At 39.7% G+C, this 16,804-nt stretch overlaps 1 protein-coding gene across 6 annotated transcripts; it reads left to right on the top strand.

Moving 5' to 3' along the window:
* The first annotated feature begins 9 nt into the window (after positions 1–9).
* On the top strand, positions 10–15,195 carry LOC128232935 (RING finger and transmembrane domain-containing protein 2-like). Of its 6 annotated transcripts, XM_052946740.1 has the most exons (12): positions 55–75; positions 1,095–1,183; positions 2,595–2,720; positions 2,901–3,078; positions 3,769–3,900; positions 4,295–4,380; positions 4,721–4,833; positions 5,020–5,173; positions 5,382–5,531; positions 6,916–6,981; positions 7,335–7,436; positions 14,863–15,195. In XM_052946740.1, exons 3-12 carry the CDS (start codon positions 2,604–2,606, stop codon positions 14,995–14,997), a joined length of 1,233 nt encoding a protein of 410 aa, XP_052802700.1. In that variant the 5' UTR covers positions 55–75; positions 1,095–1,183; positions 2,595–2,603; the 3' UTR covers positions 14,998–15,195. The 6 variants fall into 6 exon arrangements, with proteins under 6 accessions (XP_052802699.1, XP_052802700.1, XP_052802701.1 ...); XM_052946739.1 differs by lacking the exon at positions 1,095–1,183 and having other exon boundaries at positions 10–75; XM_052946741.1 differs by lacking the exons at positions 55–75; positions 1,095–1,183 and adding an exon at positions 188–207.
* The last annotated feature ends 1,609 nt before the right edge of the window (positions 15,196–16,804 follow it).

Raw genomic sequence — 16,804 nt, 5'->3', positions numbered from 1 at the left:
ATGTTCGGTACGGAATCGATACGGAGAAAATAATAGTGTTATCCGCAAAAACATATTTTTTATTTTTCATTCGAGGTAAATAACTGATTAATTTATATCTAAAATGATAGTTTAATCAACAGAAGTCTAAATCAAACGAAAATTATCTGTTTTTAAAATGCGAAAATAATGTTGTGAAAAGCTAAAGCTGGCCCTCTGGAAACGAAAGTAGATTTTTTTTACTTATTTTTAGCCAAAATCTTGTGAGTTGCACATCCATGGTGTTAATTGATCTTTCTAGGAGTGTTTTTGTAATGGAAATAATTGTTTATATGTCTATAAAATATATTAAATCATTTGTTTAATTGTATTTTCTCATTTTATTCATCTTATTGTTATTGTGAGTACCCAAATTGAGTCAAATAACATATTTTTTCTCATTCTGAAAAGCCCCCTGATCAGGCTGATGTGGTACCTGCAAAAGTGGAATTTTTATATTTTTTCCTCCATTAATGAATCCACAGACCATGATGTTGTTTTGTGACATGATGTTGGAATGAGTCCTGGCTATGTAAACGCCAATAGAGAGTGCTCCACTCTGCAGACATGCACAGCCTAGGCAACATTTTTTTAAATTTTAATTTGAATTGTAAATATGCCTTACATGATATAAGGCTTTTACTGCTTTGATGGCGTCACTTTTCAGTGATGCTCTTATGCCCTAGGAAATTACGAAGTAGAAGTTGGAAATAAGTAAGCCCTAGACAGCGTATCATTCCCCTCATTGTCTTGTAGGTTATGGTGGCCATGTGATTGTCCCAGTATTCACTAAATTATCAGCATACTATATAACTTAAAAAAATTCAGAAGTATCAAAATGTTTAGATCTTCATTTGTCCAATCTTGTTTTGTTTTTTATTCTTTTAACACTAAATGCACATACAACTTCACTTATTCACTTGTATTAAGTTATTCCAGTTGTTAACTACTCTGTGAGAAAATTTGTTATTGTAGCGAATTTGGGCCGAGCGATATGTTGTTAAACTGTTGTCTGCTGCTTTTACAGTAAGGCGTAGGATTTTGCTATTGTACACTTTCACTTTCATTTTGAATAGTTAGGAAACCCGCTATATTTCAATCATCTTAAAAGTTATTATTTCATTGGCAAAATACGTTTCGGAAGAATAGGAGGCTAAAGGAAATAGTAAGTAGTCATTATCAAATAGTATTTGGATTACTTATATATTTGTTATGCACTCAATGCTAAACTTTTAATATGGGGTATGAAATTAGTTTAGAGAGTGAATTTCTCAATAAAAACAACAGCTAATAATACAACTTGATCGTAAATTGAAATAAGATGGTTGAATAATAATAATCATGATGCGAACAGCGATTTATTATAATAATGTTGTTTTCTGAAAATATGAAAATATAAGGCGAAACCCCCTATGAAAAAGACTTAACGTTGAAAATGGACTATTCCAACTGGTTAGGATCGTCCAATGTGGTCACGTGATATCGTGGGTATAAATACAGCAAACCAGCGGATTTTATTCATTCTTGTGCTGGCTTCTGCGAGAGCAACAACTTGATAAGACAAGGTGTACTATATTTATTGTCTCTAATAGGGGTTAAACACTATTTGTCCTAGCGGCAAATATACATGTTAATTCCCTAGGGGTTTATACCGAACTATCTATATTAATATAGATATAAGTATGGTATAAACTGTGAACCAGAGAGTATTAAATAGAAAAACGCCTCCTTAACAATAGAAGTAATGAAAGTAAACTCAAAAGTCCTTACCACACATTGACATAATACTATTAAGTACAGTTTTTAAGTGAAAAGCTAGGGATATAGGAAAAGTTAGATAATTTAATATGTGCGTCTATGAAAACTGTAAATATTCCAATCTTTGTTGATTTATTATTGATTGAACGATAATTATTTTCACGATCCAATCATTTTAAATAATCATTAGTGCAAATTATTTTGGCAAAGTAGCCAAAGAGGAAAATCTTATATATAACTATTTGAAAGTAAGCCCCGGCACGTTACATTATGTTTTATTGGTGATAACCATTTGTGACTGACCTACTCTTTGAAAACTAAATATGAATGATATTTTCCATCATACAAACAATGTACGGTATTAAACCTTTAAATTGTTTAAATTAATTTACTAACACTTGTACACCAGATCTGACAGAGATGTTTGTCCCTATATTTCATATGAAAATGATTCAGCTCTTTCTGCCAAAATGCACAGGAACTTTCTCTCAAACTCTATAAATGTCTTGTTTATTCTAAAACTCTAAAATCCATAGCATAAGTTGTAAATTCTGGAACATTCCAGACAAATCCTGACAAAAACCTTAATCTTGGCCATAACTCTTTCTTAGAATTGTCCGAGAAAATGTGTACATGTGATTAAAAGCACAAAGCTCTAGCTTAAATAATTGTTGAGTTATGCCCCTCCTGCTACTAAAGAAAAAAGACATTCATTGACATTTACTCAACAGCACTCTTTTTTGTGGGCTGTAGTGATTCTTATTGATGGCAAGAATTCCCTATTTATATATATTTTATATATTTTCTTTACACTTCAGTTATATAACATGGCAAATAATGAAGACAGAAATCCAAGAAGGACCATTTGGAATCTGCGAAGTAACATCAACAACATTCCTTCAAATATTGTTCGAAATCAGAATGTTCAACACCAAGTTGGACAGGTAGCTAAACTTGAATACATCAAAGTTGACAAGGAGTTAGATAAACTTTAAACAGTACTGTAAATAGACTTCTGAATTATAAATGTTGCATGCAAAGTTAAGAAAATGATCAGTAAGTCTCCAAGATATTAAAAAATAATTAATTGGATAAAATTTATGCGATGTATCTGTATTTGCCAGGTTGTGAGAGGGGTGATACCAGGAGTTAACCCACAGCCAGAGTACCACAGAAACCCATACCTGCAGCACCTGTACACCCAACATGATGTGGACGGGGGCAGACCCCAGGGCACAGACCAACTTGATATGCTGGAAGCCCAGCTGCAGGAGGTTATAGGTCAGCACACAAATACTCCAGGTACATATTTATAAAAGATTGTGTTTAAACAATTACTAAAACTTGGACAGAGACTTATGAACGCCTGGACCCAGGAACTTCATACTTGGTATGCAGATTGGTTATGACCAATAGATGACCCCTAATCATTTTGAGATCAGTAGGTCAAAGGTCAAGGTGGCAGTAACCTTCTGGTGAAAAATTAGTATGTTGGCGATGAGCTTAATCTAAAAAATGGATTCTGTTCAATAATTAAAGAACGCTTGCAACCAGGAATTTCATACTTAGTATGCTAGTTGGACATGAGTAGTAGATGACCCCTTTTAATTTTGAGGTCAGTAGGTCAAAGGTCAATGTCACAGTGAACTTCAGATGAAAAATGATTTGTTGGTCACTTGTCTGTTTGTCACACTTCGTTTCCGCTTAAGATCACTTGGACCAAGGATCTCCATACTTGGTATGTAGGATGGTCATGACCCCAGTAAATGACCCCAATTTTGGTTCATCTCCAGTCGAAAAGTAAAAATTTCATGTCCATCATTGATTATTTGTCAGCTACAACATTGGGGGGAAACAAGTTTTAGTAATTGATTTGCACTATTATAGATGTAGGTAATCTCTTCAACTATTTCAGTTTTAATCAGAAATGAATGTAACATAGTGTACATATGAAAATATAATTTTTGTTAGGACATTGTTTAATATGAGCAGCTGATGAGGAGGCTGGGCCACACGGACACACACACAGCCAACAGGTGGTGCCACAGGATTGGAGCGTGCTCCTTGGCTCCTTCACATTCATTATCCTCCTCGCTCTCAGACTCCTAGCAGACCATGTCCTAGGTATGTATGTGCTGTGTGTGATATTACACTGCTAAAAACAATGGTATAGGAAATTGAATCATAAGTTTGCATTTTAACCAGCTAACAGAGTATTTCTGTTCCAGTATTAACAATGCTATCTCTAAATACATGCCTTAATAAAAATTACAGAAGAACCTATTTACCATGCATTTAAGTGCCACTTTGACATGCACCACATAAGATGTTTGTCTTTAAACAACTCTTAAATTATCACAAAGTCTGATGGATTTTGTAATGTTTGGAATAACGCAATACAAATGTTTCCATGACTTGAGCACATTCTTATTTCTTCTTATCTTTTTTTAATATTCTTAAAGCACTTCTTGATATTATGGTATGAACATTTTGTGAAAAACTACAACTTTTATTGCAGGTATTTTGGTGTTCTTAGGCTTGTCGCTGGTTTTCCATTATGCCAATACAAGGATGATTGAAATTGTTCATATTACTTCACTTAGGGTAGGTATTGTCACTGATGATGATGATGTTAACCCCAAGGGGTCATTACAAAAATGTTCCAATTTTGAGCCAGTGATAAAAATGAACCTGAAGTTGAGGAACAAATAAATGTCTTGGTATTTGTAATGTTAATAAGGATTTAAGATTATTGAAGTTCTGACTAAAATCCTTTATTGTAACATCACCCATCTCTTGTTTAGTTGATTTCTTTTTCATCCATGAACCAGAATCTTGCAGCTCAAACAACACAGTTCTTTTTGCTTAACCTTATTAATAAACTAACGCAATTTTAATTTTAGTAGTATGGGTGTAGAACTGTAAATTCATGTTCTCTTTTCAGGACAAGCAACATTCTAGAGGGGTTTACATGTCCGGCCTGTGGCTTATTGTGTTTTTGACGTTCCAAATAGCTGTTATATACCTGTTCTTTTCCGAACAAGAGCTGCATAGAGTGTAAGTTCTTTTATAAAAATGAGAGTTTGTGAGTCTTGTTGTGATATTCTGTTGTCTGTAACTGTCTTCTACACAATTTGAGGATATTTAAATAGCCTGTTATTTAACTAATGAAGTCGGAAACCTATAAATTTTATAACTATGCTTAAAAGAGCGTGACATGAACATGCCATGGTGTTGTTGCAGGCTGTATTACAGGCTACCAGCCACGTGGAAGGGAGATGTGTTTGACCTGTTCTGGGTGGCTGTGATCTCGGACTACACTGTACGTTTTGGTGCCATCATTCTGAAGGCCCTAGTTGCAGTCACCCCGACACTCTGCCTTCCACAGAAGAGAAAAGTAGGTGTGCAAAGGACTTAGTGAGAAAGGAAATGTGTTCGATGGAAAGATGAAACAAATTTTACCTGTTGATAAAACAAAAAATAATTTGGTATGTGCAATACATATGATTCTGACAGTTCAAGCTATTATCATCACTCTAAATTTTTGCACAATTTTTCTTTCGATAATAGTTTTTCATCATTTTAATGTTAAAATTGTATTGCAGGGAAAGTACTACATGATGATAGAGATGTTAACACAGCTGTACAGAACAACTTTACCGGTGCTTCCTTGGGTCCATTTTCTGTATGACCAACCAGTGTCAGGAAAACTTATATTTTTCGCCATTCTAGCAACTGCTTATGTTATAGTAAAAGTAAGTAAAATTCCAAAAGGTTTTCCTTGTACAGTCGAAACTCGTTATGTCGACTTTGTCGGGACCTAGGGAAAGAGTCGAGATAACAAACATTCGACACATCCAAATTACAAAAAAGTATCACCAATCCAAACACATTTGAGTTTGATATATGTCCGACTTCTGCAATTGAACGGTCTTGTTACAGTCGTGGAAACAGCAAACCTATTATTTAAAAGAACTCTCGTCTCACCAGTTACGTATTGAAACTGGGGGTTATGGAAATAACAGAATTGATCATCATGAACGTTATTGCACCATATGTAATAATGGTGACATTGAAGATGAGTTTCATTTTGTTTGTGTTTGTGATGTATATGTTGATTAACGGAGAATGTATTTGAGAAGATCATATGTTGTTAGGCCTAGTATGATGAAATTTATTGATCTTATGCAAGATACGAATTATTCCGAGCAGCTTAATTTGTGCAAATTTATTTCTAAAGCATTTAAACGTCATCATAACTTTGTAAATATTGTTTCATGATCTTTATTAAAGGTTTACATTTTGGCTTTTTTGCATACCATAATGTATCTTTAAAAGCTTTCATCATGAAAATTATTATATAAATTTTTACTATTTAGTTGTTAGTCCATCCTCACTGTGTAAGTGAAATGTTAGTGTAATGTAAAAGTATCTAATGTTTAAGTTTTATGTTCAAATATTGATTATCAGTTCTTTTCTCATGTATGAGATTTCAAACCTATCATGTTATCGTTGTATATATGTTTAATTGAATGTATTATATCTATCATGTAATGAGGAGCACTTTATGTTCAAGTTACTTAATAAATAAGTTGAATCTTGAATCTAGAATCCTAAATTGTGCGTTTCAATGTATAGCTTGATCAATAAAAGACTCTTTAATCAAAAACATAAACAAATATCTTTAATTATTCACACTCATCAATTAACCTGCAATTATGACAGTTTGTTATTTTGACAAGCACGGAAAATTAGCGACATGCCACAAACCTTGGTGACAATTTTCGACCCTACAAATCGTTTTACAGTTCGACATAAGGGAAAATGTGTGAAATTCGACCAATGGGACTGAAATAGGAGGTCAACATAGCGAAAAAATCGCGATAGAAAAATCGACACAAGCAGATTTATTTTATATATAATTAAAAGGAATAAATTCGGGACCGGAGAAAATAGTCGACATAACCGGATAGTCGAGATATCCGACGTCGACATAGCGAGTTTGGACTGCATTACCATTTAATTTCAAATCATATCATCCATTAGTATTAATGTTGAGTTTACATTTTAAGGACACATCAGTATTAGGAATTTTATATATTTTTATTTATAACGGGATGATGTTTTTGTAAATTTCAGATTTGGAATTTATGCCGAAACTTAGTAATATTAAAAAAGGCTTTCTTCACATTCTTAACAGATGTGGTAAGTGGTGAAATATTCTTGCAATGCATTTTTTTTTTTTTTTACCTAAATGAGAAATGTAAAGACATCTTTTTTAATAGTATTTGCTCCTTTTTTTGGCAATATGATATTGTGACTTGTAAAACTGTAGATTTCAGATATGAAAATTATAATTTCATTTTTAATATTATATAAATACAGTTTCCATTTCATTATTAAACAATTATAAAAAAAAATAATTTCTGAAATAAAGATTGATCAATGATATGTAAATACGGTAGTCATGGCTCCCCTGCTTATTCAGCTGATAGAAATTAAATATACATAATTTCAATGTCAAGGCACATGTTATGAAATCTAATATTGTATTGCAGAAGTATGGCGTTGAGCCAAGTGTTGAGGAGGTGAAATCTCGCGGGGAAAACTGCCCAATCTGTCAGGACGACTACCAGGATCCCATCATGCTCCATTGTAAGGTAGGTGTGGGCGGGGATAACTGCCCAATTTGTCAGAACAACTACCATTGCCCTGTCATGATCCAGTGTAAGGTAAGGGGGCGGCCGGGGATAACTGCCCAACCTGTCAGAACAACTACCATTGCCCTGTATGCTCCATTGTAAGGCAGGTGTGGCCGGGATAACTGCCCAACCTGTCAGAACAACTACCATTGCCCTGTATGCTCCATTGTAAGGTAGGTGTGGCCGGGATAACTGCCCAACCTGTCAGAACAACTACCATTGCCCTGTATGCTCAATTGTAAGGTAGGTGTAGGCGGGGATAACTGCCCAACCTGTCAGAACAACTACCATTGCCCTGTATGCTCCATTGTAAGGTTGGTGTGGCCGAGATAACTACCCAACCTGTCAGAACAACTACCATTGCCCTGTATGCTCCATTGTAAGGTTGGTGTGGCCGGGATAACTGCCCAACCTGTCAGAACAACTACCATTGCCCTGTATGCTCCATTGTAAGGTAGGTGTGGCCGGGATAACTGCCCAACCTGTCAGAACAACTACCATTGCCCTGTATGCTCCATTGTAAGGTAGGTGTGGCCGGGATAACTGCCCAACCTGTCAGAACAACTACCATTGCCCTGTATGCTCCATTGTAAGGTAGGTGTGGCCGGGATAACTGCCCAACCTGTCAGAACAACTACCATTGCCCTGTATGCTCCATTGTAAGGTAGGTGTGGCCGGGATAACTGCCCAACCTGTCAGAACAACTACCATTGCCCTGTATGCTCCATTGTAAAGTAGGTGTGGCCGGGATAACTGCCCAACCTGTCAGAACAACTACCATTGCCCTGTATGCTCCATTGTAAGGTAGGTGTGGCCGGGATAACTGCCCAACCTGTCAGAACAACTACCATTGCCCTGTATGCTCCATTGTAAGGTAGGTGTGGCCGGGATAACTGCCCAACCTGTCAGAACAACTACCATTGCCCTGTATGCTCCATTGTAAGGTAGGTGTGGCCGGGATAACTGCCCAACCTGTCAGAACAACTACCATTGCCCTGTATGCTCCATTGTAAGGTAGGTGTGGGCGGGTATAACTGCCCAACCTGTCAGAACAACTACCATTGCCCTGTATGCTCCATTGTAAGGTAGGTGTGGCCGGGATAACTGCCCAATCTGTCAGGACGACTACCATTACCCTGTCATGCTCCAATGTAAGGTAGATGTGGGCGGGGATAACTGCCTAATCTGTCAGGACAACTACCATTACCCTATCATGCTCCAATGTAAGGTAGATGTGGGCAGGGATAACTGCCTAATCTGTCAGGACAACTACCATTACCCTGTCATGCTTCAGTGTGAGGTAAGGGGGCGGCCGGGGATGACTGCCCAATCTGTCAGGACAATGACCATTACCCTGTCATGCTCCATTGTAAAGTGGATGTGGGCGGGGATAACTGCCCAATCTGTCAGGACAACAGTTACTACCATTACCCTGTCATGCTCAAGTGTAAGGCAAGGGGGCGGGCCGGGATAACTGCCTAATTTGTCAGACTAACTACCATTACCCTGTCACGCTCCAGTGTAAGGTAAGGGGGCGGGCAGGGATAATAGCCCAATCTGTCAGGACAACTACCATTGCCCTGTAAGCTCCAGTGTAAGGTAAGGGGGCGGGCAGGGATAACAGCCCAATCTGTCAGGACGACTTCCAGAATCCCATCATGCTCCAGTGTCAGGTAGATGTGGGCGGGGATAACTGCCAAATCTGTCAGGACAACTACAATTAGTAAGGGGGCGGCCGGGGATAACTGCCCAACCTGTCCGAACAACTACCATTACCCTGTCATGCTACAAGGTATGTGTGGGCTGGGATAACTGCCAAATCTGTCAGGACGACTTCCAGAAACCAATCATGCTCCAGTGTAAGGTAGGTGCGGGTAAGGATAACAGCTCCATCTGTGAGAACAACTACCATTACCCTGTCATGCTCCAGTATAAGGTAAGGGGGTGGGCAGGGATAACAGCCAAATCTGTCAGGACAACTACCATTACCCTGTCATGCTCCAGTATAAGGTAAGTGAAGTGGGGATAACTGCTCAATCTGTGAGGACGACTTCCATTACCCTGTCATGCTCCAGTGTAAGGTAAGTGCTGAGGGGATAACTGCTCAATCTTTGAGGATAACAACCATTTCCCTGTCATGCTCCAGTGTAAAGTAAGTGAAGTGGGGAAAACTGCCCAATCTGTCAGGACGACTACCAGGATCCCATCATGCTCCATTGTAAGGTAGGTGTGGGCGGGGATAACTGCCCAATTTGTCAGAACAACTACCATTGCCCTGTCATGATCCAGTGTAAGGTAAGGGGGCGGCCGGGGATAACTGCCCAACCTGTCAGAACAACTACCATTGCCCTGTATGCTCCATTGTAAGGTAGGTGTGGCCGGGATAACTGCCCAACCTGTCAGAACAACTACCATTGCCCTGTATGCTCCATTGTAAGGTAGGTGTGGCCGGGATAACTGCCCAACCTGTCAGAACAACCACCATTGCCCTGTATGCTCCATTGTAAGGTAGGTGTGGCCGGGATAACTGCCCAACCTGTCAGAACAACCACCATTGCCCTGTATGCTCCATTGTAAGGTAGGTGTGGCCGGGATAACTGCCCAACCTGTCAGAACAACCACCATTGCCCTGTATGCTCCATTGTAAGGTAGGTGTGGCCGGGATAACTGCCCAACCTGTCAGAACAACCACCATTGCCCTGTATGCTCCATTGTAAGGTAGGTGTGGCCGGGATAACTGCCCAACCTGTCAGAACAACTACCATTGCCCTGTATGCTCCATTGTAAGGTAGGTGTGGCCGGGATAACTGCCCAACCTGTCAGAACAACTACCATTGCCCTGTATGCTCCATTGTAAGGTAGGTGTGGCCGGGATAACTGCCCAATCTGTCATGACAACTACCAGGATCCCATCATGATCCATTGTAAGGTAGGTGTGGGCGGGGATAACTGCCCAATCTGTGAGGACAACTACCATTACCCTGTAAGCTCCAGTGTAAGGTAAGTGAAGTGGGGATAACTGCTCAATCTGTCAGACCAACTACCATTACCCTATCATGCTCCAGTGTATGGTAAGGGATAACTGCCCAACCTGTCAGAACAACTACCATTGCCCTGTATGCTCCATTGTAAGGTAGGTGTGGGCGGGGATAACTGCCCAATCTGTCAGGATGACTACCATTACCCTGTCATGCTCCAATGTAAGGTAGATGTGGGCGGGGATAACTGCCTAATCTGTCAGGACAACTACCATTACCCTGTCATGCTCCAATGTAAGGTAGATGTGGGCGGGGATAACTGCCTAATCTGTCAGGACAACTACCATTACCCTGTCATGCTCCAGTGTGAGGTAAGGGGGCGGCCGGGGATGACTGCCCAATCTGTCAGGACAATGACCATTACCCTGTCATGCTCCATTGTAAAGTGGATGTGGGCGGGGATAACTGCCCAATCTGTCAGGACAACAGTTACTACCATTACCCTGTCATGCTCAAGTGTAAGGCAAAGGGGCGGGCCGGGATAACTGCCCAATTTGTCAGACTAACTACCATTACCCTGTCACGCTCCAGTGTAAGGTAAGGGGGCGGGCAGGGATAATAGCCCAATCTGTCAGGACAACTACCATTGCCCTGTAAGCTCCAGTGTAAGGTAAGGGGGCGGGCAGGGATAACAGCCCAATCTGTCAGGACGACTTCCAGAATCCCATCATGCTCCAGTGTCAGGTAGATGTGGGCGGGGATAACTGCCAAATCTGTCAGGACAACTACAATTACCCTGTCATGCTCCAGTGTAAGGTAAGGGGGCGGCCGGGGATAACTGCCCAACCTGTCCGAACAACTACCATTACCCTGTCATGCTACAAGGTATGTGTGTACTGGGATAACTGCCAAATCTGTCAGGACGACTTCCAGAATCCAATCATGCTCCAGTGTAAGGTAGGTGCGGGTAAGGATAACAGCTCCATCTGTGAAAACAACTACCATTACCCTGTCATGCTCCAGTATAAGGTAAGTGAAGTGGGGATAACTGCTCAATCTGTGAGGACGACTTCCATTACCCTGTCATGCTCCAGTGTAAGGTAAGTGCTGAGGGGATAACTGCTCAATCTTTGAGGATAACTACCATTTCCCTGTCATGCTCCAGTGTAAGGTAAGTGAAGTGGGGATAACTGCTCAATCTGTGAGGACAACTACCATTACCCTGTCATGCTCCTGTGCAAGGTAAGGGAAAAGGCAGGGATAACAGCCCAATCTATCAGGACAACTACCATTACCCTGTCATGCTCCTGTGTTATGTAAGGGGGCAGGCAGGGATAACTGCCCAATCTGTCAGCACGACTTTCATTACAATGTTATGCACCAGTGTAAGGTAAATGCAGTGAGAATAACCAGTCTGTCAGGACGACTACCATTGCCCTGTCATGCTAAAGTATAAGGTAGGTGTGGGCGGGGATAACTGCACCATCTGTCAGCACGACTTTCATTACTATGTCTGTCAGGACGACTACCATTACCCTGTCATGCTCCAGTATAAGGTATGTGTGGGCTGGGATAACTACCCTATCTGTCAGGAAGACTTCCATAACCCTGTCATGCTCCAGTGTATGGTAGATGCGGGCTGGGATAACTACCCTATCTGTCAGGATGACTACCAGTTCCTTTTAATACTCCAGTGTAAGGTAAGTGTACCAGTGTTAGATAGTTGTGGACAGGGATGACTGTCCTATCCGTCACGATGACTACCAAAACCCCATCATGCACAGATAGATGTGGGCCAGTATAACTGCCCCATTTGTCAGGATGACTACCAGAACCCCATCATGCTCAGGTGTAAGGTACGTGAGTGGGGATAACTGCCCAATCTGTAGGGCCGACCACTAGAACCCCATCATGCTCCAGTGTAAGGTAGATGTGGGCGGGTATAACTGCTCAATTTGTCAGGATGACTACCAGAACCCCATCGTGCTCAGGTGTAAGGTATGTGTGAGTGGGGATAACCGCCCAATCTGTCAGGCTGACCTCTAGAACCCCACCATGCTCCAGTGTATGGTAGATGTGGGCGGGTATAACTGCTCCATTTGTCAGGATGACTACCAGAGCCCCACCATGCTCCAGTGTATGGTAGATGTGGGTGGGTATAACTGCCCCATTTGTCAGGATGACTACCAGAGCCCCACCATGCTCCAGTGTAAGGTAGATGTGGTCAGGTATAACTGCTCCATTTGTCAGGATGACTACCAGAGCCCCACCATGCTCCAGTGTATGGTAGATGTGGGTGGGTATAACTGCCCCATTTGTCAGGATGACTACCAGAACACCATCATGCTCAGGTGTAAGGTACGTGTGGGTAGGGATAACTGCCCAATATATCAGAATGATTACCAAAACCCTGACAGACTCCAGTGTAAGGTAGGTGGAGTCATTACATCAATTTTAGAACATCTGTTTTAATATGTGATCTTGATATACCAGATCATTTTACAACATGATTATGGGATCACCCATAGCAGTTGACCATGCAGTAAGGATAAGCATAATATCTTATACTGTTAGAAAGTGGGTCAAAAGATCATAGTCAAGGTCATCCCAATTGAATTTTGCTTGCAAAACTGTACCCATCATCTTAATTCCAATGCTGTAGATTAAAAAATAAGAATGTAGGTTAAAAGGTCATCCACGGAAAGACTGGTGTTTGCTTGCATTTTTCTTTTTGACAAACATGGTCATAATTTTGTTTATGTAGCTTCCAAAAATAGAAAGAGGGTTAAAAGGTCACTGTCTCATCCAATGACACTAATGAAATTATTTTTGTAAAACTGTAGATGCATTGCTGTAGCTTCAAAAATAAGAAAGAAAGAAGTTCGCATTAATGTCTTTCAAGGAAAGACTAATTTATTATACAGTATGATACAATACGGTATTGTATTGTATTGTACTATTTTATTGGCAACAGTACGCCTGGCCCAAATTTTCATGATTTGGCTTTCTTTGATTATATGTTATACAATTGACCCTCTAGGCATAGTTTGAAGGAAATTGGAAGGTACCGCATACCAAAACAATCAGATTGGGCCACTATTGGGTATAATTCTATAGAATTTAGTAGAGACTACACACCAAATATCAAACCTCAATCCCCCGGTTTCTGACAAGATTTTTTTTTTTTTTATGCCCCCACAAAGTGGCGGCATATAGGGTTGCCCTTGTCCGTACGTACGTACGTACGTACGTCCCGAAGATTGTTTCCGATCTAATTCTTGAAAACCGTTTGTCCAATCCTCACCAAACTTTAAACACATGTTTGTGACCATAATATCTTGATCAAGTTCGATAGTCATGGAAATCGCTTTAGTCATTTAGGAGTTACGGCCCTTTTTTGCCAAAAATTCCCGAAGATTGTTTCCGATCTAATTCTTGAAAACCGTTTGTCCAATCCTCACCAAACTTTAAACACATGTTTGTGACCATAATATCTTGATCAAGTTCGATAGTCATGGAAATCGCTTTAGTCATTTAGGAGTTACGGCCCTTTTTTGCCAAAAATACTTCAAAAATATATGTTTCCAATCTAATTCTTGAAAAGTATGTGTCCAATCCTCACCAAACTTTACATACATGATTGTGACCATAATATCTTGATCAAGTTCGATAGCCATGGAAATCGCTTTTGTCATTTAGGAGTTACGGCCCTTTATTTGCAAAAAAAGACTTGAAAAATACGTCCCGAAGATTGTTTCCGATCTAATTCTTGAAAACTGTTTGTCCAATCCTCACCAAACTTTTAACACATGTTTGTGACCATAATATCTTGATCAAGTTCGATAGCCATGGAAATCGCTTTAATCATTTAGGAGTTAGGGCCCTCAGATTATCCTGAATAATCATTATGGCTTATTTTTTTGTCTGTTATGATTATATGTACAGCAAATATTGACACCAGGAGTATAATTTCAATATATTTTTAGTGAACCATATGTAATACTACAAACCAATTAGTAATGATGATCAATTATAATTGATAATTGATCAGAAAGGTCAACAATGGCATCTATCAATGAATGATCTTGTCCTAATTGATTATTGAAAATTTTCAAAAGCCCATTTCACTTTTTTTAAATAAGCATTATTTAATCCTTTTGTAACTGATCTTGCTCCAACACATCTAAATTACTTCTAATGTGGATGTATTTTAAATAGTGCTGTAGAGTATACATCTATATGCTGCATCTCAAGATACAGACAGTGCTGCTCTAATTCAAGGAGGACAAAGCAAAGTGGTAGTATAATACCGGTAAGGCAAATTTTCGCCACAAGTTAAATAAGCTTGATATTAATTCATGGTTCTGTTTCAACTTGTAAATGAGTTTCTGTATGAATTGTTTCAGCACATATTCTGTGAGAACTGTGTGTCTATTTGGTTTGACCGTGAGAAGACATGCCCGATGTGCCGCGCGGAGATACAGCACGAGAGCCCCGTGTGGCAGGATGGCTCAACCAGTGCTCACTTACAGTGGTACTGAACCACCCATCTCCAGCTTGTCTGTGTTATCTATATGTGTAGGGTATTATTACACTTAACGGGGACTTCAAATTATCATTGGGGAGAGGAGCTGTGGAGGTCTTTAGTATTTGTATAGAATTTGTATTTTTGGTTTACATGTATTTGTTTATGTTTCACTTAGAGTTGTGTTATATAATAAGAAAGTGTATGAAATGTTGTTGATTATTAAACTTTGATGTTGACAATGTTCAATATTACAATACAAGCATTATCTCACTTCTTTAGGGGCCCCATAATCAAAGTCACATAATCTTGAGAAAAACCATTAGTATACAGTGCAAGAAAATACATTCTACAACTTCAGAAAAACTTTCATTTATTTACAAATCGCTCAAATGTATCGATCCATTCAAGGAATTCAAGTTCTTTCTCATCATATAATATTGGCATGTGGTATAGCTGGTCTGTTTTCAGGTATAGTCATACTTGGTATTGTATAACTATCCAATGTTTCAGTGTTTGCTGGTGTGCGACTTTACAAAGCCAACCTAGACTATTAATTCAATACCATTATGTTCCATATATATGTAACACTATACCATTGTGTTATACATACAAAACACAATACCATTATGTTTCATACATACGAAACATGATACCATTATGTTTCATACATACGAAACATGATACCATTATGTTTCATACATACGAAACACTATACCATTATGTTCCATACATCGTCCGTCCGTCCGGCTCTGTAACTTTCCCTTGTATGGACAGATTTTAAAATAACTTGCCACATGTGTTCCACATACCAAGGCGACGTCTGGCATGCAAGACTCGTGTCCCTACCTCAAAGGTCAAGGTCACACTTAGTCTTTATTCACAATGGAGTGCTGCATATAAGGACATAGAGTATAGGTTGTCGTGTCCGGGCTGTAACTTTCTCTTGTATGGACAGATTTTAAAATAACTTGCCACATGTGTACCACATACCAAGACGACGTGTCGCGTGCAAGACCCGTGTCCCTACCTCAAAGGTCAAGGTCACACTAAGTGTTTATTCACAATGGGGTGCTGCATATAAGGACATAGAGTATAGGTTGTCGTGTCCGGGCTGTAACTTTCTCTTGTATGGACAGATTTTAAAATAACTTGCCAAATGTGTTCCACATACCAAGACGACGTGTCGCGTGCAAAACCTGTGTCCCTACCTCAAAGGTCAAGGTCACACTTAGTGTTTATTCACAATGGAGTGCTGCATATAAGGACATAGAGTATAGGTTGTCGTGTCCGGGCTGTAACTTTCTCTTGTATGGACAGATTTTAAAATAACTTGCCACATGTGTTCCACATACCAAGACGAAGTGTCGCGTGCAAGACCTGTGTCCCTACCTCAAAGGTCAAGGTCACACTTAGTGTTTATTTACAATGGAGTGCTGCATATAAGGACATAAAGTATAGGTTGTCGTGTCCGGGCTGTAACTTTCCCTTGTATTGACAGATTTTAAAATAACTTGCCACATGTGTTCCACATACCAAGACGACGTGTCGCGTGCAAGACCCGTGTCCCTACCTCAAAGGTCAAGGTCACACTTAGTGTTTATTCACAATGGAGTGCTGCATATAAGGACATAGAGTATAGGTTGTCGTGTCCGGGCTGTAACTTTCTCTTGTATGGACAGATTTTAAAATAACTGGCCACATGTGTTCCACATACCAAGACGACGTGTCGCGTGCAAGACCCGTGTCCCTGCCTCAAAGGTCAAGGTCACACATAGTGTTTATTCACAATGGAGTGCTGCATATAAGGACATAGAGTATAT

Source organism: Mya arenaria, chromosome 4 (assembly GCF_026914265.1).
Source record: "Mya arenaria isolate MELC-2E11 chromosome 4, ASM2691426v1".
NCBI classification, from domain to species: domain Eukaryota; kingdom Metazoa; phylum Mollusca; class Bivalvia; order Myida; family Myidae; genus Mya; species Mya arenaria.
The sequence above is the reverse complement of the archived record's forward strand: the minus strand, read 5'-3'. Positions and strand labels throughout refer to the sequence as shown.

Coding starts and splice junctions, on each gene's coding strand:
- LOC128232935 (XM_052946739.1), top strand. CDS start 2,604: ATGGCAAATAATGAAGACAGAAATCCAAGAAGGACCATTTGGAATCTG. Junction 4,834..5,019: donor GAACAAGAGCTGCATAGAGT/GTAAGTTCTTTT, acceptor GTGTTGTTGCAG/GCTGTATTACAGGCTACCAG. Junction 5,532..6,915: donor CTGCTTATGTTATAGTAAAA/GTAAGTAAAATT, acceptor TGTAAATTTCAG/ATTTGGAATTTATGCCGAAA.